Source organism: Cynoglossus semilaevis, chromosome 10, assembly GCF_000523025.1.
Source record: "Cynoglossus semilaevis isolate Cse_v1.0 chromosome 10, Cse_v1.0, whole genome shotgun sequence".
In the NCBI taxonomy this organism is placed as follows: domain Eukaryota; kingdom Metazoa; phylum Chordata; class Actinopteri; order Pleuronectiformes; family Cynoglossidae; genus Cynoglossus; species Cynoglossus semilaevis.
This window is the reverse complement of record NC_024316.1, coordinates 3,369,578-3,390,343: the sequence shown is the minus strand read 5'-3', so window position 1 is coordinate 3,390,343 and position 20,766 is coordinate 3,369,578. Positions and strand designations below refer to the sequence as shown.

General features: G+C 41.4%; 3 protein-coding genes across 6 annotated transcripts in view; 1 reads left to right on the top strand and 2 right to left on the bottom strand.

Annotated features, from left to right (window-relative positions):
- Positions 1-4,689, bottom strand: part of pfkma (phosphofructokinase, muscle a) — an 8,677-nt gene extending 3,988 nt beyond the window's left edge. Inside the window, exons 1-10 of the mRNA XM_008318193.2 lie at positions 4,504-4,689; positions 2,862-2,935; positions 2,658-2,735; positions 1,792-1,981; positions 1,422-1,587; positions 1,084-1,128; positions 721-829; positions 531-626; positions 352-444; positions 129-254 (exon numbers count right to left, since the gene is read on the bottom strand). Coding sequence (XP_008316415.1) covers positions 129-254; positions 352-444; positions 531-626; positions 721-829; positions 1,084-1,128; positions 1,422-1,587; positions 1,792-1,981; positions 2,658-2,735; positions 2,862-2,935; positions 4,504-4,591 — 1,065 coding nt within the window. The 5' untranslated portion in view covers positions 4,592-4,689. The remainder of the gene's footprint in view (positions 1-128; positions 255-351; positions 445-530; positions 627-720; positions 830-1,083; positions 1,129-1,421; positions 1,588-1,791; positions 1,982-2,657; positions 2,736-2,861; positions 2,936-4,503) is intronic.
- Positions 4,690-5,690: 1,001 nt separating this feature from the next.
- Positions 5,691-12,719, bottom strand: troap (trophinin associated protein). 3 transcript variants are annotated; one of them, XM_025059703.1, is made up of 16 exons: positions 12,419-12,718; positions 11,985-12,074; positions 11,450-11,675; positions 10,988-11,369; positions 10,367-10,479; positions 10,156-10,207; positions 9,786-9,898; positions 8,719-8,770; positions 8,337-8,482; positions 8,189-8,243; positions 7,617-7,696; positions 7,438-7,521; positions 7,241-7,345; positions 6,861-7,128; positions 6,424-6,626; positions 5,691-6,199 (listed from the first exon to the last, which is right to left on the bottom strand). In XM_025059703.1, exons 2-16 carry the CDS (start codon positions 12,044-12,046, stop codon positions 6,131-6,133), a joined length of 2,010 nt encoding a protein of 669 aa, XP_024915471.1. In that variant the 5' UTR covers positions 12,047-12,074; positions 12,419-12,718; the 3' UTR covers positions 5,691-6,130. The 3 variants fall into 3 exon arrangements, with proteins under 3 accessions (XP_024915471.1, XP_008316413.1, XP_024915472.1); XM_008318191.3 differs by having other exon boundaries at positions 5,693-6,199; positions 7,241-7,348; positions 12,419-12,714; XM_025059704.1 differs by lacking the exons at positions 5,691-6,199; positions 6,424-6,626 and adding an exon at positions 6,637-6,779 and having other exon boundaries at positions 6,816-7,128; positions 7,241-7,348; positions 12,419-12,719.
- Positions 12,720-13,191: 472 nt separating this feature from the next.
- Positions 13,192-20,741, top strand: LOC103384616 (DEF6 guanine nucleotide exchange factor). Of its 2 annotated transcripts, XM_017036325.2 has the most exons (12): positions 13,192-13,428; positions 14,728-14,868; positions 14,958-15,143; positions 15,964-16,194; positions 16,298-16,444; positions 17,700-17,756; positions 17,878-17,986; positions 18,070-18,368; positions 18,458-18,624; positions 19,024-19,222; positions 19,609-19,699; positions 19,815-20,741. In XM_017036325.2, exons 1-12 carry the CDS (start codon positions 13,333-13,335, stop codon positions 20,009-20,011), a joined length of 1,920 nt encoding a protein of 639 aa, XP_016891814.1. In that variant the 5' UTR covers positions 13,192-13,332; the 3' UTR covers positions 20,012-20,741. The 2 variants fall into 2 exon arrangements, with proteins under 2 accessions (XP_016891814.1, XP_016891815.1); XM_017036326.2 differs by lacking the exon at positions 17,700-17,756 and having other exon boundaries at positions 13,195-13,428.
- Positions 20,742-20,766: the final 25 nt, after the last annotated feature.

Sequence of the window (20,766 nt, the reverse complement as noted above, 5' to 3'; positions counted from 1 at the left end):
CCTGCCATAATGACACACAACCTTACAGGTTCCATTCTCGTCTGCAGGATACACCTCTGCTGGACAGAGCCATCCATCAGAGTAATGGCAGCGCACTATAAAAGATTGAAGGTGACATTTTGACGTACCACTTGAACACACTCCATGAGTGGCAGTCTGATAGCCTGGTTCCCTGACAGGCTGACCACACAGGCTGGAGTGTCTGGAGTGGCCTCCAGCAGCGCCATCACCGCCTCCACACCCATCCTGCTGCCCTGCACCACACACACTATTAGTCATAGCATCAGAGGTCCACATGGGTGTGTGTACAGTTTCTATTTAATGACCGTGACATGTCACTCGTACACTCACCAGGACTCTGTCAAAGGCGGAGGGCGTGCCACCTCTCTGCACGTGTCCAAGAATGGTGGTACGAGTGTCGAAGCCCAGTCTGTCAGTCACCAGCTGAAGTAGAATAAATCAATCTGTCAGCTTTAGTGCCATCCTGACTGCAGTGTCACCTCTCACTGACATCACCAGGACACACTTGCCTTTTTAATTTGATCAGATGTAATCGCCTTCCCCTCTCTGGACATCGCGCCCTCAGCGACAATGATCACGTTCAGACGAGAACCTCTCGCCCTTTGCTAAAACAACAACAACAACAACAACAACAACTAACTATAAATACAGGTGTGCAGAGGGTGAGTTGTTGACATGTTTATCTGCAGATAACCATACGTTTGCCAGCCTCCTGCACAGATGGTCCTCCCAGGCTTCATCTGGTGGCATTTCTGGAATAAACACCCAGTCAGCGCCACAGGCCAACGCTGTGACCAGGGCCAGGTACCTGCAGCAAAGACAAACCACAGAAGCAGCTGTCTCCATATGTAACCCAGACTCAGACACAATCGTTGGATGAATGTATCAAATCTTAAAAAAATCTCAAAAAAAAAAACAAGTAAGGAACCACTCACAAATTCCATAAAACTGATGAGAACGATACTCGTGCAGAAATTTATAAAAAGATTAAAGTCCTATAATTTGCTAAATTACACAATTATCACTACCTACACTCAACAAATGACACACAATAGTACTGACCCACAGTGTCTGCCCATCACCTCCAGGATGAATGTCCTCTGATGGCTGTGGATTGTGAAATAAGACACAAACATTAATAAAATGTTGATAAAGAATATTCTTCTAGATACTGTTTTTAAATACAAACAAACAAAAAAACTAACCTGAAGGGAAATTAAGCTCAGAAATCATAGTCACTCAAATGTACAAAAGTGACAAAATATACACCAAAAGTTATCAGACAACAATAACATGGAGTCAAGAAAAAGTCGTCATTACACAGACGGAGAGTCAGTCTCTCTGTCTGTCCTCTTGTCATTATCTGCATCATTCACGTACAGTAGAAGGTGATGTCACACCTCTGTGCCGTTGTAGTGATGGCGTCCACCACCTCCATGATTCGGTGCAGAGCCGAGTCGGTACCGATGGTCATGTCAGTGCCACAGAAGTCATTGTCGATGGAACCCACCATCCCGACGATGTTCAGGTGGGAAGATTTCTTGGCATCATTTTCAGTGATTTTACCTACAGGACAAAACAAACACAAACACTGCGATCACATTCATTCATTTTCATGTGTATTTTAGGTTTTTTTTTCTCCTGTTAAAGGAAATTTAGGAAAATGTTTACCTAGTATCTCATTGTTACTGTAAGTATCGCTCAACTCAAAAACGATCTAACCCTGCCACTGTAAACATCAACATTATGAACAAACTCCAGTGGGTTTACCAGCTTTGACCAGGTCAGCCAGCAGTCCGCTCCACTCCGTCCTGAACTGGTTGGCTCCTGTCAGACTGCCGTCACCTCCAATCACACACAGATTGGTGATGCCCAGCTTCACCAGGTTGAGGGCCGCCTTCAAACGCCCTTCCCTGTTCCTGAAGTCCTTACAGCGGGCGCTGCCGATTACAGTTCCTCCCTGAGGAGAGAGGTGTTGACTCAAACAACAGCAACAACAATAAGCCTCCAGTCACTAGGTGGCAGCAACTCATACAGTGATTTGTACAGATAAAAATATACATGTTTCAGGTTCTCAATAATATTTCAATTTGGATTGGTCGTAGTGGGGGGCAAGTGGGGTCATGACCGAAAATAATTGACCTAAAAGAGTAAAAGTTCTTTACTAGGTTTGGTGTTTTACTACTGTCAGTCACCTACAAACTTCAGAGACACACGTTCGTACAAAGACACGATTCGTCCTCCAACAGTGTGAAGGCGGTATCACAGGACCACCGCCAACTCTGTGGTTCACTTTCACACACTTCATAACTTTGGGCTTGTCATGTCTTCTGTCAGTGCTAAATATGAGGCAATGGAACTTGATTCACCAGCTTCAAAGTTTTGATAAATACCCATCATCCTTTGGTCACAGGGTCAGGTCAGTTTAATGTCATCAGTGTCTTGTGGCCGTTGGTTGCCAGTGCAAGTCGGCTCTTTGTTGTCATTGTCATGAGACGTGATGTAAAGGAAAGTCTGAATTGTGTTCATTCTGTTAGTCACGCGTCATCAAAACAACATGTTTAATTTAAGTGTGTGACGCCTGTGAGTCAGTTGAGTCAGTATTAGTGTAATGGGCTGTACTGTACATCACTGACCAGCTGCAGCATCATGGACACACTCTCCCATGTGGCCAGGCGGATGTTTTCACCTCCGTCCACCAGGCCCTGGTAGCCCTGTGGCACAGGAGACATTCACAGTGGTTGAATACAAACTGACAACATGACAACACACAACAACAACAACAACAACAACAACAATGACAAGTGTCAAAATGCTTTTGTTCCACGTGTGTTCCACACCTCATGAACAAAGTAGACTTTGGCTCCAGTGTAAATCCCCACTCTGACCGTGGCTCTCACTGCAGCGTTCATACCTGGGACGTACCAACGTTATGGTAAAAAATTAAAAAGACAGATGAAAGTCAGTACAGTTGTTTACATCGATCCTTATTAGCCGACGTGGAGCTAATGTGGACACTTCTCCTTAAAGAGCTAACTGACGTTAAAATTGTACAGGAAAACTTTAGACGAAAACCTTAGAAGAACTTAAAAAAACAAGACAAGAAAATAAAAATAAAAATAATTAAATCAATACAATATAGTTCTAGACAACTAGCAATTGTAATTGCTTACAAACTTGAATAACTTAAAGTCTTATAGTACAGGCTACTATAAGACTAGAGTTTTGTTATAGTATTTAAATATAATTATGTTTTCCAAAAGTGGCTGGGAGCTTTGACATGTTATATATTATATATATATCGATTTAAAATTCTAAACTGTGCAACTTGTCCACTGTGTACCAAATCTTTGGTAAAATTACAAAAGGAAAAGTGTTACTCCTGGTGGAATCCCATAATTTTCTTTCATACTTACTATTGAAAAACTCAAGTTAATAAATGTGTGTTCTAGATAGTTTGCTGAATAAGACAGAGAGAAAAAAACACTTGAATATTATTGACAGTCAATATAAACGATCAGACTAACGGCCCCTACAACATTTTAAAACCTGTTGACCACTGGTGCTTCCACTTAACTCCGTCTCATCGTTTGTTGGTTTAGTACTTGGTCGACTTTGTCGAACAGACTACATATATACTGTGTTAATGCAAGATCAGATTTGACCTTTCACCTCCCGTCACAGAAGACCTTTAACCTTTAAATGATGAGACTTGCACACTGGCACCAAATGAGACAGAAATACCACCAAGCAACGCTGGAGCTGAGGTTATCAACACTGCGTGTCTTGTGTGCCGTCTTGTCCTTGATCGTCCCATACACTAAAGGCCACCGTGTGTTTGTGTTGTGGTGGCCTGGCAGCCTCTGCAGCTCTTGTTTCAGCAGACAGCAGCTGAGGATCGGGGGGGCGTTTCTCTTGTCCATACCAGAAAAAGGTCACAGCCACTAAAATTAGCCCCAAAGATGCAAAAAATAAGGAAGCGCACTGTGGGACAAGGGGCAAATAAATGGCTGCAGGTGCTAACTCCAAGAAATAGGGGGCGAGATTACGCAAGCGCATTAGCTGAACATCAAGACTTTTAACTTTTGTTGACCTTGAAGTCAAGCTGTAAAGTACAGACACCAAATCCCAAATACATAATCTATTATTGTAGTCTTCATTATTTTGTAGTAAGTAGTAAGTACATCAGGTGGTTCATGAGGTGTTAGGAATCCTCGTGACAGTAAGTAGTAAGTACATCAGGTGGTTCGTGAGGTGTTAGGAATCCTCGTGACGCTCCTAAATTCTGATAATCCTCTGACAGCTGGACTTCAGCTCTGACTCTCTGATTTGTTCATGTTATATGAGTTCATATCTCCGCCCGGTTCTGCGGCCAAATGCACTGAGTAAACACTGGGTGAGCGTCTGTGGTCAATTCACCAGGGCGTCTGTCGCTGGCTCAGAGCTCATCAGCTCCAAACTGCAGCAGTGATTTATTCCTACCTTGGGCATCTCCCCCTGACGTCAGCACAGCAATGGCCCGTCCAATCCCCATCTTTGTGGGGTCCGTGGTCGGTGGAGCCTTGGACATGATGACGGAGCGCAGATGGACGGAGCACGAGGGAAAAGAAAAGGAGAAAGAAGAGTGCGGCTGCTCTTCCTCTACTCTGTACTCTCCAAAGGAGGAGAGTGTGTTGCCACAGGCTTTATAGACAACTGATCCTGTTCCTGATCCTGCCCCGAGCCCCCTCCCACTGATACCCCGCACCACTCGAACTTCTCTAAATATACATTAGGCCCTGTAACCACCTGCAGAAGACAGCAGTGATGGCTGTGAGACATGGCTGTGAGCTGTCCTTTGTCATCTGTCTCCCTGTAGACATTTTCAGGCATGAAATGAAAATATATGTAAATGATTGGAGAAAACAAATGTCATTTTCTGCCTAAAAACAGAACAAACCTGTTTTCTGAAATCATACAGTAGATAAAATAAGTGTTTTTTTTTATTTAGTGCTCACTCTTTGGCATATCCTCCATGGTGTCTTTAAAGGACTAAAAGAATACTCACGTCTCATGACTGAGCACGATGATCATACTGGTTGTACAGTAGACTTCTTTTGAATGATTTTATTATCAATACAAATTGATACAAATACAGAATTTCAAAATATAATTAGTCATTCTGTTTTTTTAATATTTGAGACAAAAAATAAGATTTTATTTTTTTATTTTTAGAGTTCAAAAGTGGATTTGCTAATGTTTTCCTTTGTGTTAGTAATTCACAGCTCTGACCTTGAAGCAGTCATTCACCTCTGTCCTTTACTTAATTATGTTCAACTGATCTCATTCATCCCATTGGCTTTACCAAGATATATAAACAGAACATGTTAAAATCGTCAGAGTTTCTGACATTATTTTGGGAATATAATGGATATATATGTGTTAGGGCAGGCTCTGTTATGGTTTATGGCTGAATTCCAATCAGGTTGTGTTTGAGATGTGGCCTCAAAGTGATGAACCAATATTTGCCAAGAAGTTTGTCATATACTGAAACACCTTGCAGCGCCATCTGTGGGGCAACAATGGTCATAAACACGCTGGAAATTCTGCCATAACACATGTAGCAGGGAGAACTGTCAACTTCAGACTTCAAGTCTAACCACTGTAAAACAGCGAAGACAGACAACTTGAATTGGCAGCAATAGACAAAAACATACATGGCCTTTCAAACACATATACACATTTATTATAAACACTATACAACTACAACAATATTCAGGAAAATGTTTTTTTTTATTACAGAAAAATATCAGACCACATTTGATATGTTGTCTGTGTTTAACACTGATAATGTCTGTTCTTGACCATTAATATCTGTATATTTTGTCACTTGTGCGGTACACATTTATATAGTGGTGAAAAAACAGACAGATTAAATTTTTTTTAAAGCATAATCAAAAAACATCTATAAAAAACAGGTCCTCAAGGTGAAAAAAAAAAATAGCATCAGGTCCTTGGACCTCATTTAAGGCTGGCAGCAACAGTGTTGGACAAAGGTCTTCAGTACTTTATTATTAACTGATCCACTCTGGATCTTCTCACTGAAAGAAACTGGGCTTGTAGTGCATCATCATCTCTGTTTCTGTGAGAAGCCGTGAGGAGACGTAGGATCGAAGGAGACATCGATAGGAACAAATCTCTGGAAGACAAAAACAAAATGTGGTTTCAATCCCTTTATCTTCCGTTGACCACTGACTCAGTCTGTTTTATGTCAACACTGCTTCACTCGCTCTAACCTCATCATCTCTGTCACTTTAAACATATGCTATATACATATATACGCATATATACCTACACATACATACATATATATATACATATGTGTCTGTGTGGCAGGGTTATATAAACCAGTGGGATGCTCACAGAGGACTCCTCAAAGTGTAGCATAGAGGCAAGGGGGTTTCCACAGCGAGGTCGGGGGGGCACAAACCCGGGGGTGACAGGGACACTCATGGAGGTGTAGGTGGCCACCTCTTCATCCATACGTAGTTCCTCCAGAGGAGGGAGACGCTTACGCAGCAACGCCACCGCAGGGTTCAGACTCGGACTCTTCCGGATCATCAGTTCTGTGATGAGAAAGTTTGGAATTTAGCAGGAGTCACAGCAGCACGGTCAGCTGAGTGTCCGTGGAGATGTCGTCAACAGTCGTCAAAGAAAAACAATATGTTGACTTTGTTGCTGCTCAGCAGCTGCAGATCATCTAGTTTAGGATGTTTAATGTCAGTGTGGAGATCATCTAGTTTAGGATGTTTAATGTTGTGTCAGTGTGATGCCCAGCACTGACAGACGTCAGCCGTTACCTCTGCGCACACTCAGCACTGAGAGGTTGGTGAGGCAGTTTGTTTCCTCCACACCTGACGGTGGACCGAGCTGATCCTGATCACACGAGCTCTGTTGATCCTCAAAACGTGAGGCTCTGAAAATCTTTTTGCTGGTTGAGAAAAATATGACCGACTGCCTCTGTGGTTCTTGGTGGAAAGGCGCCATCTGCTGCTCCTCCACCTCTTCCTCCTCCTCTTTCTCATCTTCACTAGATTTTTCTACCTTTTCTTCACCAAGTAGTTTCATCTTAAATAAATAAAAGCAGAAATGCTGTTTTAAAACGTAGCATTTTGAGAGAGTGTTTCTGATCTCTGACCAGATAAACCACAGTGATCAGGCCAAACTTTGTGTTTCTTACTCCTGAGGCTCGACTTGTGAGCTGCTCCTTTTGTGAGTCAGACACTTCTTCTGTCACATTTGTGTCCAGATCCTCCTCCTGGTCATCAAACAACCTCTGGACAACCTTCTGCAAACACACAAAAAGACATAAACAAAACAATATATTCATTTTCTCTATGATAACTTGGTCATGGCCACAGTTTTTCCTGCTCTCACCTCCTGCTGCAGCTGAGCAGCGTCCACTTTGCTGCTCTTCACTCCTGAACTGACCAGAGACTTCTGTGCAGATTGATGCCACTTCTGCAGATACACAGCACCATAACATCAGAATGTGACTCTAAGACATGCCTGAGACCCAAAATGTAGTACACATATGCAGACCATGTAGTACACACCATGGCAGATATGGGCTGGTGTCTGGTTTCACGGACTCTCTGTGGAGTCCATTTGTTCCCTGGAGTCTCTTTCAGAGTTACTGCCGAGTCAAGACAAGGTGAAATTGCAAAGAGATTAAGGACGAGGCAGTGTGACACTGGAAGGTTTTATCAGCACTGTATTCAGCTCCGATGAGACAAGAACCAGTGCTGCTCAGGAAAGAACCATTTCCTGCGGGGGTCTGCGAGAAACGGCTTTAGGAAAATCCTACATTTTAGTTTTTGTCTGGAAGTGCATTTGCTTCTATATCAAACTGTGGTACACGTACCACTGAGCGCTCTCCAGTGGTACGCAGGTAACATTCATATTTTCACATTCACATTTTCAGTTGAATAAATCTGAAACATACCATGCACAATTAATCCAACATTTAAACATAAACATCTCTCCTGTGGTGGAAGCTAATTCTACTGTTGGTCATCATGGTGGTACTCAGAGAGCTCAATGATTTCTCAGGTGGTACAGAGTATAAAAAGTTGGAGAAGCACTCTATATTCTATGTGACAACTACATCACCTCTGCTGCATCTTACCCACAGCTCTGCCTGTCACCTCTGCCTGTTTTTTCCTGATCGGCACTCTCTGAGCCTAAGAGAGGTAGCAACACATTTACAATTCAGAGCAGAGTTTGTTTTTGGGTACTGGCCACCAGACACAAACAAATATTTAATGCGTCGCTACCATGTAGATTGAAGTGCCTCTGCCTGGGGGACAAACAGATGTCCGTGGTGTGGCACCTCCGAGTCCTGCAGTGGTCACCCCCTCGTTCCGCAGAATACTTTGCAGGGCATTAGCATCGGGGGAAAACTGCACCGACTTGGATGATCCTGTAGCACAGAGAAAACAGAAGTTCATACCTAACGTTTCCCCCTCTGGTTGATGGATTTATTTTGATTTCATTGTCAGTTTGTGTGCCAGACAGAAATGCTGTGTTGAAGAACTATTAAAGCACCTGAAAAAAAAACACTCTTTACATTCCAATGGACAAAAATTGGATTTTTATTTTATTTTCTGGAGAGTGAGAGGGCCACTGACAAATATAGTTGGTGACCCTCGTTCTAACCTGTGTGGGGTGCAGCTTTTTGTCGACTCTTCATCACTGACACTCGCAAGGGCTGCACACAAGAAAACAACAGGGTCATACAGGTCAGGGTTATATGATAGAATCAGAGAGCTCAATGATTTCTCAGGTGGTACAGAGTATAGGAGGAGCTGGAGGTGGCAGAGTTAAAGATGCTAAGATTCTCTTTAGGAGTGACAAGAATGGACAGGATCAGGAATGAGGTCATTAGAGGGACAACACAGACAGGAAGGTTTGGAGAAAAAGCTAGAGAAGCCAGATTGAGATGGTTTGGACATGTGCAGAGGAGGGACAGTGGATACATCGGTAGAAGAATGTTAGAGATGGAGCTACCAGGTAGGAGACAAAGAGGAAGACCAAAGAGGAGATATATGGATGCAGTGAGGGAGGACATGCAGATAGTTGGAGTCAGAGTAGAAGATGCAGAGAACAGGGAGAGATGGAAATCAATGATCTGCTGTGGCAACCCCTGAAAAAGGGACAAAGCCGAAAGAAGAAGAAGATTAGCACAGTTATGTAATATCGGTAAAATAGTTTTGATGTGAAAATGAAAGCGAATTATTGTCATTGTGAAACAGCACACCACTTCACACTATCCTCTGCCTTTAACCCAGTAGTTCTCAAACAGTGGGGCGCAGTGAGGTGTCCCGAGGGGACGTGAGGGGCTTCCAATGGAATATAGCACACTGGACATAAGTATACCTCTGCTGTTGACCGATAACAAGCCTCCAGCCACTAGGTGGCAGCAACTCATACAGTGGTTTGTACAGATAAAAATATACATGTTATCAGGTTCCCAATAGTATTTCAATTTGCGGAGGCGTAAAAAGATTCTGTCCACAAGGGGGCGCATGACAGAAAATAAATTGAGAACCACTGCTTTAACCCAAATGGTTGCTTCTATTGGTATCTGTTGATATTGGAATCAGAAATAAAGTGTTTGAACAATATCGGAATATTATATATCGGCAAAAAGTTAATGTCGGACATCCCTAGTTTTAAGGATATTTTTGAAAAAACAAAACAAAACAGAGAGATCTCTTCCTCACCACGTTGTTATATGGTTTACAATGTGGGGTTGCAGATCCGCAGTCTGTGCTGCTGATGCCTTCGTTACGGAGGATGCTGAGGAAAGCTGCGTGGTCAGGCTGGTAGTTCTCCCCTTTGATGCACAACATAAGAAATAAACTTGTTATATTTAATATAAGATAGATATATAGATCTAATATAAGGAATAAAATAAATCAAACCATCATTAGTCAAAATCATTAGTGCTGCCCTGGTGTGTGTATGTGTATTACTATGTATCAAAGCAACAATACACAGATGGACAGTGGGATAATTGGATAAACAGTACAGTGGGTGTGTGCATTCAAATCTTAATCTGATTCATTTCTCAGATTACTTCTATTCCAGTACCTGTAGTGGGAGCAGCTTTTTTTCGACTCCTCATCACAGACACTCGCTGAGGCTGCAAACAGAAGAATCATCAGTTCACACACTTTATAATTAAACTGACTTAAAAATATCATTGGTGTCAAACATTTATAAAATTTCCCATCAAAGTTTTTTTTTAGTTTAATAGGCATCATATAAGAACTTGGTAAAAACACCAGTGAAACCTCCTCACCTCATAATTATATGGTTTGCTGTGTGGAGTGGCAGATCCCAGATCTGTGGTGCTGATACCTTCATTGTGGAGGATACTGAGAAACGCTGCATGGTCAGGTTGGAAGTTGTCACCTTTGAATGATATACAAAAGAAATTAAATTTCTCAAAGGACAAAATCAAAGGTGTAAACTAGGTAAAGCTAAAAAGGAGCACGGGCAAAAGGAAAAGGTCAAATTAGCGACAAATAAACCACGTCAGCACGACTTAGAAGGTCAAATTAGCGACAAATAAACCACATCAGCACGACAGGTTAAATGTGTTTATCTACCTATAAAAAACAATGCAAACATCTTATTAAACTTAAAAACAAATATTTTTTCTATGATGTCTGGTGTCATTCTGTAAATTACAGTCTATTGAATTAGTATTTTTTTACATTTAAAAATATTAATGAAACAAAAGTGACATGAGAACACACCACACGCAGGTTTATGCCAGTAACATCCCCAACATATGATTTAACTTGTTGCTATTAGACAGAAACGCCGTCAGTGACAATCAACTCATCACTTACAAGATAAAATGAGTTAATTGTTGTTTAATATTTGTTATTAGAGGTTTAAAATAAAGCTCATTTACCAGCTGACTCCTTTGAAACTTTAACCTGGGTTCCCTGCTTGCTCTCCTGCTTCATCTTTGCTGGATCCTTGAGGCTGAGCAGGTTCATGTTTTTCAGGCAGGAGTCTGCAGTAGTGGACGACGATGGTAAAGTGCTCTGGAGTCCAGGTTGCCGTAACGTGGTGGGGTTAGTGTCATTGGCCTTTCGTCGAGCCTTATGTGTGGATCCCACATGTCTGTTCCACGTGTCCGACTCTTGAGAAGGTTTTACATTTGTACTGTGGGTCTTTAGATGAACGTTGTGTGCGCTGCTTGTTGTCTGGTTGTTGATTGTTGAACTCCTGGTCTGAGACGGTTTGAAAGGCACAGGCCGACTGTATGGCTTATTCCTCTTAGCTTTGCCCTGCATTAAAATAAGACTCTGTGTTAAGAACTAAATTATAATCAGCTTTCAAACCTTCAGAACAGGCAGGAGTCACTTACAGCCAAAGACTTATCTTCCCATTTACAATGTGTTTGACTGAAATTGCTGGGAGTCTGAAGACAAACAGTCTTTGCGAGCACAGGGAGCCTGCTCACTCCTGGTCTTCCAGGTGCTTTCTTCGTCTTTGGATCTTTGTTTTCACCGTCTTCACTGGAGAGGTCAGAGGCCGACACAAACTTAGAAGTCTTTGGTTCCACTGGGAGCTTCTTATGTTCATTCTTCATTCTATGATTGGGAAAATTATTATATGTAAAAAACAACTGTGACCTCATTTCTTTACACTCTAACCCTAACCCAACTGTCAGTGGCATCATTTGTCTATCCCAATGCTATTATTTTTGATGACTAAATATTCAAGGAACAACTGTCTCTGAAATAAAATTAAATCTCACATTGCATCATTGCATGTCTAACATGATGTGAGTGAATAGTACAATTGCTAACAAGAAATGACAATGTGTAAAAGGTAAGATAAGACTAGTGTCTGACAAAATATCTTAGCAGGTACAAAGTGTAACACAGAACCTGACTTACCTGAGGGATTCACTGTGCGTTTTGGTTTGGTTTTGTTGACGCAGCACCGAAGGAAAATCCATATTGATGGAAAGACAACTAAACAGAGATCTGCAAGAGCCAGGAAAGACCACAATGAAAAATAAAAAGTATTCAAACAAATAAATTCACACTCTATACATTGTGTGAAGCAATAGAGTAGATATGGAGTGATAAATAAACGAACAGCATCACTTTTCGCCATGATCACAAAAGATGAAAAAGTAAATAAAGTAAATATAGACCGACAGAGTAAATTATGCAGTTTATTTGACTTAAAATTTACTTTGCAAATCGAACCAAAGCAAACACGTAAAACGACATGTTTATACCAGGAGGAGAATTGATTTACGGCAGGGGAGCATGACCACATGCTAACAACACAAGTAAAACCCAATAAACCTTCTCGTACATACGCTTTTAAAATGTCGATGTTCACTGCTGCTTTCCTCTATATGAACACTGCTTTTTTTGGTTCAACTAAGCCCCAAAGTTGCGTTTTTCCAGGTGCTGTTTCTGTAGATATTTAAAGAGCTCGAGTTGCCTTTCTTCGCTCTGCAGTGGACTGTCAACTTCCTGGCTCTCTGCAGTTTGTAAAAAGCGCGCTTCCTTATTGGTGGAAACACCACGCCACAGCAGCCAATACTAGCATGGAAACTAAAACTTGGCCAATGAGCAGCCGAGTTCTATAAACAACACTATGACAACGACGCGAAGGTTTTTTTTCTTTTTCTGTCTTGACCTCCCCCATTCGATCACATGACTCAAATAGAAGAAAATATAATGATATAGATAGATAGATAGATAGATAGATAGATAGATAGATAGATAGATAGATAGATAGATAGATAGATAGATAGATAGCATTAAAGACCCATTAAAATATATTCAAAGTTGGCATTAGGGTTAAATATTGCAAAACTGTCTGCGACCAATAGAAATTGGCCATGTTTCATGTTTAACACTGTACAGCCTTCCTTTCATAACTATAAAAACAATTTTTGATGACGTTGGCCAAATATATAAGATCAACTTCAGGCTATATTTCTTCTTATATTTGTCTAAAATATTATAGTTTTGTCGCTGGTTGCACTCGAACAAGACTGCATCATGGAGTCAACAAGACACACCTACTCTGGCAGTAAGTGTAGATGTCCAGCAGGTGTCACTGCCAGTAGACTGGTAAAAGCTGATGTTTGGTTGACAGCAGAAACACTGTGTAGGTGTTTGTCTGTCACTCTGGGGCCCTGTGTCAACAGCAGAGGGAAGAAGAAGAAGAAGAAGAAGAAGAGAGCAGAGGAAGAAACCAGAAAGTAACAGTGCAGCAGAAATGGACCTGCGCTCTGAGCTGCTCAAGTCTATCTGGTACGGCTTCACAGCCCTGGATGTGGAGAAGAGTGGTAAAGTGTCCAAGTCTCAGCTGAAGGTGAGTGGAGGCTGTTTAAGTGAAGATGTTGACTTTAAAAAAATGATTACTTCTATTTTCTTAACGTGATAACCCACTCTCCTTTTAGAACTTGGCTGCTTTGATTCCCACCTCAGCTCACATCTATCACGTGGGCAATTTCACAAAGAGTGAGATTCAGGGCGATATAGTCTCAGTGGAGAATAAATGACTGAGAATTCATGTATTATTCAGTTATTTTGTATATATGTCTTATTTCCTGAAATATATACGTGTAAGCAATCTGATTCCACTCAACATTAACATTTCCTGTGTGAAACCAACTTTCTTTGTCGAACCACATTTTGTTCAACGAGGAACAACATTTCTTCCCTCTATTACAAGTAAAAATGCTTTCACAGCTGAACGAGGGCACAATACGCACCTCTGTCAGGCAGCAGCACGAGAGCGTGCACATGAATGGGAGCCCTCTGCTCCAAGCTGCGCTCACACTGGGCCTCCATGTACCAGCTTGTAGTGCAAAGGGTCCTCTGGCACCGGACCTGCCCAGAGAGCAGCCTGTTGAATAGAGTATGTACACAGAATGAGTCTGTGTTCCTCAAAAAGAACATTGTTACAATGAGAGCCAGGACGAAGTGGAAACATGTTGCTGATTGTTGTCTCCTGCCCCACGGGCTCAATGGAAGCAGCTGGTTTTTTTTTGGTTGATCTCATTGTTCAACTCAATGTCACTTGGCCTTGGCATGGGTCAGACTCCACTTACAGGCACCTCCAGGTTCCTAGCTATGTGCTGCTGCTGCTGCTGCTAAAAGCCAACCCTGGCTCACAGCAGACCAGCCCCATGACACAGCTTATCCCCTTCTTACGCACAGGCACCATGTTCTGAAGACGTGGTTGTGCAGGCAGGCAGTTTGCACGTCCTGGCCTCAAAACTGATGCAGTAGTGTGATGGAAGGTAGAGACAGGATGTGGTTATGGCTCAACACACAGAGACTGGCTGTCTGATAAAATGCATTACTTTCATGCAGCGACTGCAGGCACTCAGTGGAAGAAGTGTGTGTGGGAGAGGCAAACACTTGGTTTTATGGGTTGATTCTAATTCCACTCAAAGATTTTCAGAGTTTTGTGTTTTAGATCATAAATAGTAAACAACTAGTGGTCTGGTAATGGATCAGTGGTAGTGGAGGCCTTTTACAGTTAGTGCTGTTTTCAGCCTATTCACTGTAATTATCCTGTAAAACCAAGCTTCATTAACATGAACTAATTATCATTTGAAGAAAATATTTCACTAAATCTATGTATGTATGTGTGGTTACTCAGGTACTGTCCCACAACCTGTGCACAGTCCTGTGCATCCCACATGACCCAGTGGCATTGGAGGAACATTTCCGGGACGACGACGATGGTCCAGTTTCCAGTCAGGGATACATGCCTTACCTCAACAAATATATTCTGGACAAGGTGATTAAAACACAGTTCTAATCTGTATAGAGATGAGTCTGTACCGGATTTTTCTTTTTATGTTTCTGTTGCTGCACTTGTTGTCGTAGGTCGTGGAAGGCTCCTTTACTAAAGAAAACGTAGATGAACTCTGTTGGACTCTCACGGCAAAGAAAAACTACAAACCAGACAGAAGCAGCAGCTCACTGCTGCCAGAGAAGGACGCCTTCAGACTGTGGTGTCTGTTTAATTTTCTGTCTGAGGATAAATATCCACTGGTCATGGTCCCAGATGAGGTAGGAACAATAATAATGTACCGAAATATACCGTACAACCTCACAACGTGTCCTTATTTCAGGGTAGGGACAAGTGTGATTCTCAAGAAAGTCACTTGAATGGAATTGTTCTGGTAACTGCACAGTCTGTAAGCTGTGACCTGAGAGCAGCGTTACATCGTCACCATCTTGACATCATGGAACATAGCGTTTTTCTCTCAGCCGGCAGTGCGGGCTTGTTTCTGACAAGCAACTCATTTTGGTTTCCTGTCAAATGTTTCGCAGCTGGTGCCAACTCTGTTTCTAGAACGTTTCAAGAAGAGTTTTTTCCCCTCTGTTGCTCATGGAGTACAACAAAATATTATACAGTTTTATTCTGGTATTTTGGTTTCACACACAGACCACTATAAAAGAACTGTGATTTAAGTTCTAGAAAAAGTCTTATTGTAGAAGGGAATGATTGAGAAACAACACAGGAAGTGTGTATATATTATATATTATATATACAGTGTATACAGCGTATATGCACTTTATATAAATATATATATATGGAGAGGAAAGTGAACTCCTTGTCACTGTGACACAGCACTCCACTGCACACAACCAAATGTGACCTCTGTTTTTAACCCATCACCAAAGTGAGCAGTGATTCCACACATATATATATATTCCACACACACACACACATATACATATGTACAAATAAATCAATGACTGTGGAGGTTTTAAAAAAGTGCCAAAACGTCAGCAGAACAACAACGTTTTTCTCACTACGTCCCTCTCTTATTGTGCAGCAGTTTCAGTTTCACACTGAACAGTTGTCGTTTCTTTCCTCTTTCAGGTGGAATACCTCCTCAAGAAAGTCTGCATGGCCATGAGTATTGAGTTTAACTGTGTTGAGCTAGAGGACTTTTTCTCCTCCCAAGACTCAGTGCAGCAGAGTGGCATCAACGTCTGGGTTTTCCTGGAGATGATGAACTCAGGGAAAGTCACCAAGGGCATTGAAAAGAGCATAATTAGCATGGCGATAGAAGAGGTTTACAGGGAAATAGTTGGGGATGTCCTCAAAGAGGTAGGAGAGACATCTGCTCCCAGAGATTTCCCATGTGCCTGACGTGGTCTGTTCTTTGATCGTGACAGTGTGTGTGTGTGTGTGTTGCTCTGATAACACGCAGGGTTATCTGTGGAAAAAGGGCCAGCTGAGGAGAAACTGGAAGGAACGCTGGTTCACCTTAAGGCCAAGCAACCTGTTGTACTACACTGGCGAGGACCGCAGAGACTGCCAGGGGAACATAACGTTGGATGGAAACTGCTGTGTGGAGGTGAGCGGCTGAAGATGATTGGTTAATAGAAGTCACCTAACGTTATACTATATTATACTATAAATATATAATTCTAATCATCACCATCAACATCAATCAATCTATGACACTTACACACCATGTAAATGTGGAGCTACACAACAACAACAACAACAGCGTGTCGTAGTAGACGACCTATTTTTTAACCATTATTTACCAAACTCTCACTAGATTCTTAAATGACTTAAAATGTGACATAAAAGTTTAAATTACATTAAATTACTATCTCACACCTCATGGCCTGCTTCTCAACTTTGTTAAGCTTAGATTGCAGTTCTGCAGCTTATTTGTATATTATTCTGCCACCTACTGGTTATACTTTGTACTGGTAATTTTTTACCCACTACATTTTTTATTTCTTAAAGCTATGAAAAAAACAACAACAAGAAAATACAGAGGGAAGAGTCACTTCTGATGAACTCTGAAGACACTAAAAAGGACTGAGACTGATATGACATTTTTAATTAATCAGAGAACATTGCTGCATTATTTCTTCTGAGGAAAAGATTTCCAAAATGTGGGTGGGGATTTCACCAGTGTTGAAAAATGAATCATGTTAAACTCGATGTGGTCTGAACGCATGAAGTTTAGCATTTAAATGCCACCTATCCCCTAAGATGTAGATAGGTGGCAATTCAAATATCAAACACAATATTATCATAATTATATTCATCAACAATGGTAGTTGTGGAAGTAGTCGTCGTAGTATTGTGACACTATGATATATTCTATTTACAATTTCTAAAGTTTGTATTTCATTTTTTGGTATTTTTGAATGCCATAAAAACCAATGTTTGCTTTATTTAAAAAAATAAGCACAACATTTTTTTTACAATCAAAAAAGATAAAAGCAACTCCTGAACTTTTATTACTTTGTATTTAGGCCATATTTTCATTATTCCAAACATTTTGCAATCAACACAGTAATTGGAAACTAGGAGTGGTTTATAACCTGCACTTTAAATTATAAATCAGATATAACATTCCATCAGAGCTGCTGAGATAAGTGGTTACCCTGGCTGTATTAGTGGTGTATGAGATGTCAACACAGAGTCAATGATTAGCCCACTGATGTCACACGGTGCTACTGTCAGCCCTCGCAAACAAACATCTGGTCAAGTTTAGTCGTTTTTATCTGTAAGTACACTCTATACTGCAGCATGTGTTTTCCAGAAAAAAACCAACAGAATTATTCTGAACCCGTGCTTCATTATAGGAAATAGATGATGATCAAACATTATTTGCTCATTGGATCAAAAACATCCTTTTCCCAGTGAGTTCTCCTCAGTTTTTTTCTCTTGGCACCACTCTATTTCAAATAAATGATTGCAAAAATGTGATCGTTTAAAAAAGATGATGAAGAGACGATTATTGATGTTATGAATGTTGAACAGGTGCTGCCTGACCGAGATGGGAAGAGGTGCATGTTTTGCCTTAAAACCCTCTCTAAGACGTATGAGATGAGCGCCTCAGACACCAAACAGAGACAGGAGTGGACTACAGGTCAGAGGAGGCTCAGGTTGATCCTTAACTGCTCTTAAAAGCTTCATTTTACTGTCAGGCTTTAATTCTCACCTGTTCTACAGCCATTCAAACAGCTATCAGGCTGCACGTGGAAGGTAAAAACTCCCTACACAAAGATTTGAAACTGAAACGGCGTGAACAGCGAGAGCAGCGGGAGAAAAGACGACAAGCCAAGGAGGAGGAGCTGCAGAGGCTGCGAGCCCTGCAGGAGGAGCGGGAGCGGAAATTGGCGGAGCTAGAGCTCCTGAAGGAGGCACAGAAGCAGGCACAGGCCCTGATGGAGCAGGACGAGCAAAGGAGGCGCCAACAGCATGAACAGCTCCAGAAGGCCCTGGAGGTCCAGCTGCGAGAAGCCGAGGAGGTGAGTGAGGAGGAAAAATGAAGTTGGAATTCAGAAGCTGCGAATAGGTGACCATTTATCATGATGCCCTTTTCACCTTTGCCTCAAAGGCCCGAGTGAGTATGCAAGCGGAGATGGCTCTGAAAGAAGAGGAAGCAGAGAAACAGAGGAAGAGAATCCAGGAGCTGGAGGAGATGCAGAAGCGGTTGGAGGAGGCTCTACAGCAGGAAATCAAAGCCCGGCTGGATGAAGAGGCGTTCCGCTACGCTCAAGCAGGGTAGAGTGTCCTCACAACCCCCAAACACACGATTACTGAAATAAAACAACGTAAACAGTATGAAACAATACCAATGTATTAAAGTTACAACTTGCGGACAGTGTTGTAATAACAATTTACAGGAAGATAAAGGATACGAAGCTCAGGTGGTGAGAAGAACTCATGTTGCATTATGATTCTGAGGAAGCTGTAGGGCTTACAGGGGAAGTTGTTTCATGTTGACATCAGAGTCAGATGTGCTGTGTTTTATACTAGTTATTACACTCTACTAAACTATTGGTAAAGAAAATATTTATAGAAACATCACCTGAGAACATAGATGGAAAGTGCTTTTAACCGAGTGGAAATTGCACAAATTGTAATCATATAGATGACAATCTAATTATAAATTGTGTCCAGTTTACTGGCGGAGGAGGAGGAGAAGATGAAGGCACTGATGGCCCTGCAGGAGGAACAGGAGGAGTACATCCTGAAGACACAGAGGGAGAAGCAGGAGCTCAAGCAGGAAATGGAGGTTAAGTCTCGAGCTCTGGACGAGGCGCAGAGGCAGCTGGAGGAAGTCCGCGCCAACCGACACAGAGTGGACCAGGATGTAGTTGTAAGAACCGCAGAGAAACAAGACGCTGACTTTGAGAAACTGATTGCAGTGGATGGTTTTGACAATTACAAGGAACATCAGTAACACTGCACTTCAGTTTGTTGGTCTGATGACACATAGTGTATTCTCTCTGCAACTAGATGCAGAAATTATTATATTATTATTATATATAACAATATAATTATTATAAAGTTTTACAGGTTTTGTTTTTAAATAGTATTTATTTGACATAAATACAGATAACAGTTTACCTTGAAAATTAAAATATGAGAGAAAACTGAGAAAATTTGAAGTTTTAAAACTTTAACCATCATTTTACTATGAAAATATAATGTAGTGCTAATATTACTTATTAGTTAAATGACTGCCTTTTTATCTCACTAAAGGCTGCGCAGAGGAAGCTTCGCCAAGCGAGCACCAACGTCAAACACTGGAATGTCCAGATGAACAGGTTGATGCGACCAATTGGACCAGGAGGTATGTGTTTGACCTTCAGTGGAGGTCGTGTGAATCCCAAGGATAATTACGTGAAGTGTTTGCTATTTGCTGACAATTCTTTAATTTTTTTTGCTTTTTCTATTCTCCCTCTTAGAGAAGAGACCATCCTTGGGAAGCTCTTTCCAAACCTTCCAAATTCCATCTCAAAGAGATCCCGGTCTGCGCCTCAGAAGGAATTCGGGAACACAGGATCGGGACGAAGAGAGCAAAGAAAATGTTGACAACAGTGTTGGGTCTGACCTGGAGAAACGCCACTCCCATGCCTCCAACGGAGACATGGACATTCCCTAAAAACATGAAACCAATAGCGCAGCCCTGCTAACATCTGGTCACACTGTGAGATTTTCTGACAGGAAGAGCAAAGGTCAACTGTCTGTGAGAAGAGTGGGACGTCTTCATTTGAGAACCGCGATGACTCTACTATCATTGTTTTTGACCTCCATTCACACGAAGTGGCAACTTAACACGTATTAATGAATCAGTACATTTGCAGTATTTACTGCTGAGCTCACACTTTGACTGCAGCCTCTTTGAAGATACCTGCTCTTAACAGCTCAACGCAAAAGAAAGAGAGTTCAGTTCAGTTGATGTTTAATTGTTTGAAATTTAAAAGCTACATATATATATAATTATTTGATATGGTAGTTATTCAGCTTTGTAATTAAATATTTTTTAATACTTTTCACGTATGGAATCTTTTTGTAAAGCTTTTTTCCTGGTACATGTAAAAAGTCGGTTGAGCGTCAAGAATGTCACTCCTCAGAGACAGGAAAGAGAGAGGGGAAGAGGTATGCACCAACTGAACTTCCTGTTTGCTCTAACACATACAATAACTGTAAATTAAAGAGTGAATTATTACCATAAACAGCGTAATCATGCGCAACAACACAGTAACCACGCAATCTTCGTCTTGTCTGAAATGTAACTTATAATAGCAAATTACACAACAAGTACATCTCAGGAGATCTTAATGGTACATACATATCTAGGTATACTATCATAAAGATATACTATGAAATAACATGCTGTGTTTGCCCTTTTTGCGT

Excerpts from the sequence above, each read along its gene's own strand:
- troap (XM_008318191.3), bottom strand. The coding sequence starts at position 12,046 with ATGGATTTTCCTTCGGTGCTGCGTCAACAAAACCAAACCAAAACGCAC. Across the intron at positions 7,522-7,616 it reads ACCAGCCCATATCTGCCATG|AAGTGGCATCAATCTGCACA; the intron begins GTGTGTACTACA and ends GTGTATCTGCAG. Across the intron at positions 7,349-7,437 it reads CTGCTCAGCTGCAGCAGGAG|AAGGTTGTCCAGAGGTTGTT; the intron begins GTGAGAGCAGGA and ends GTGTGTTTGCAG.
- LOC103384616 (XM_017036325.2), top strand. The coding sequence starts at position 13,333 with ATGGACCTGCGCTCTGAGCTGCTCAAGTCTATCTGGTACGGCTTCACA. Across the intron at positions 15,144-15,963 it reads TGGTCATGGTCCCAGATGAG|GTGGAATACCTCCTCAAGAA; the intron begins GTAGGAACAATA and ends TTCCTCTTTCAG. Across the intron at positions 19,700-19,814 it reads GCGACCAATTGGACCAGGAG|AGAAGAGACCATCCTTGGGA; the intron begins GTATGTGTTTGA and ends TCTCCCTCTTAG.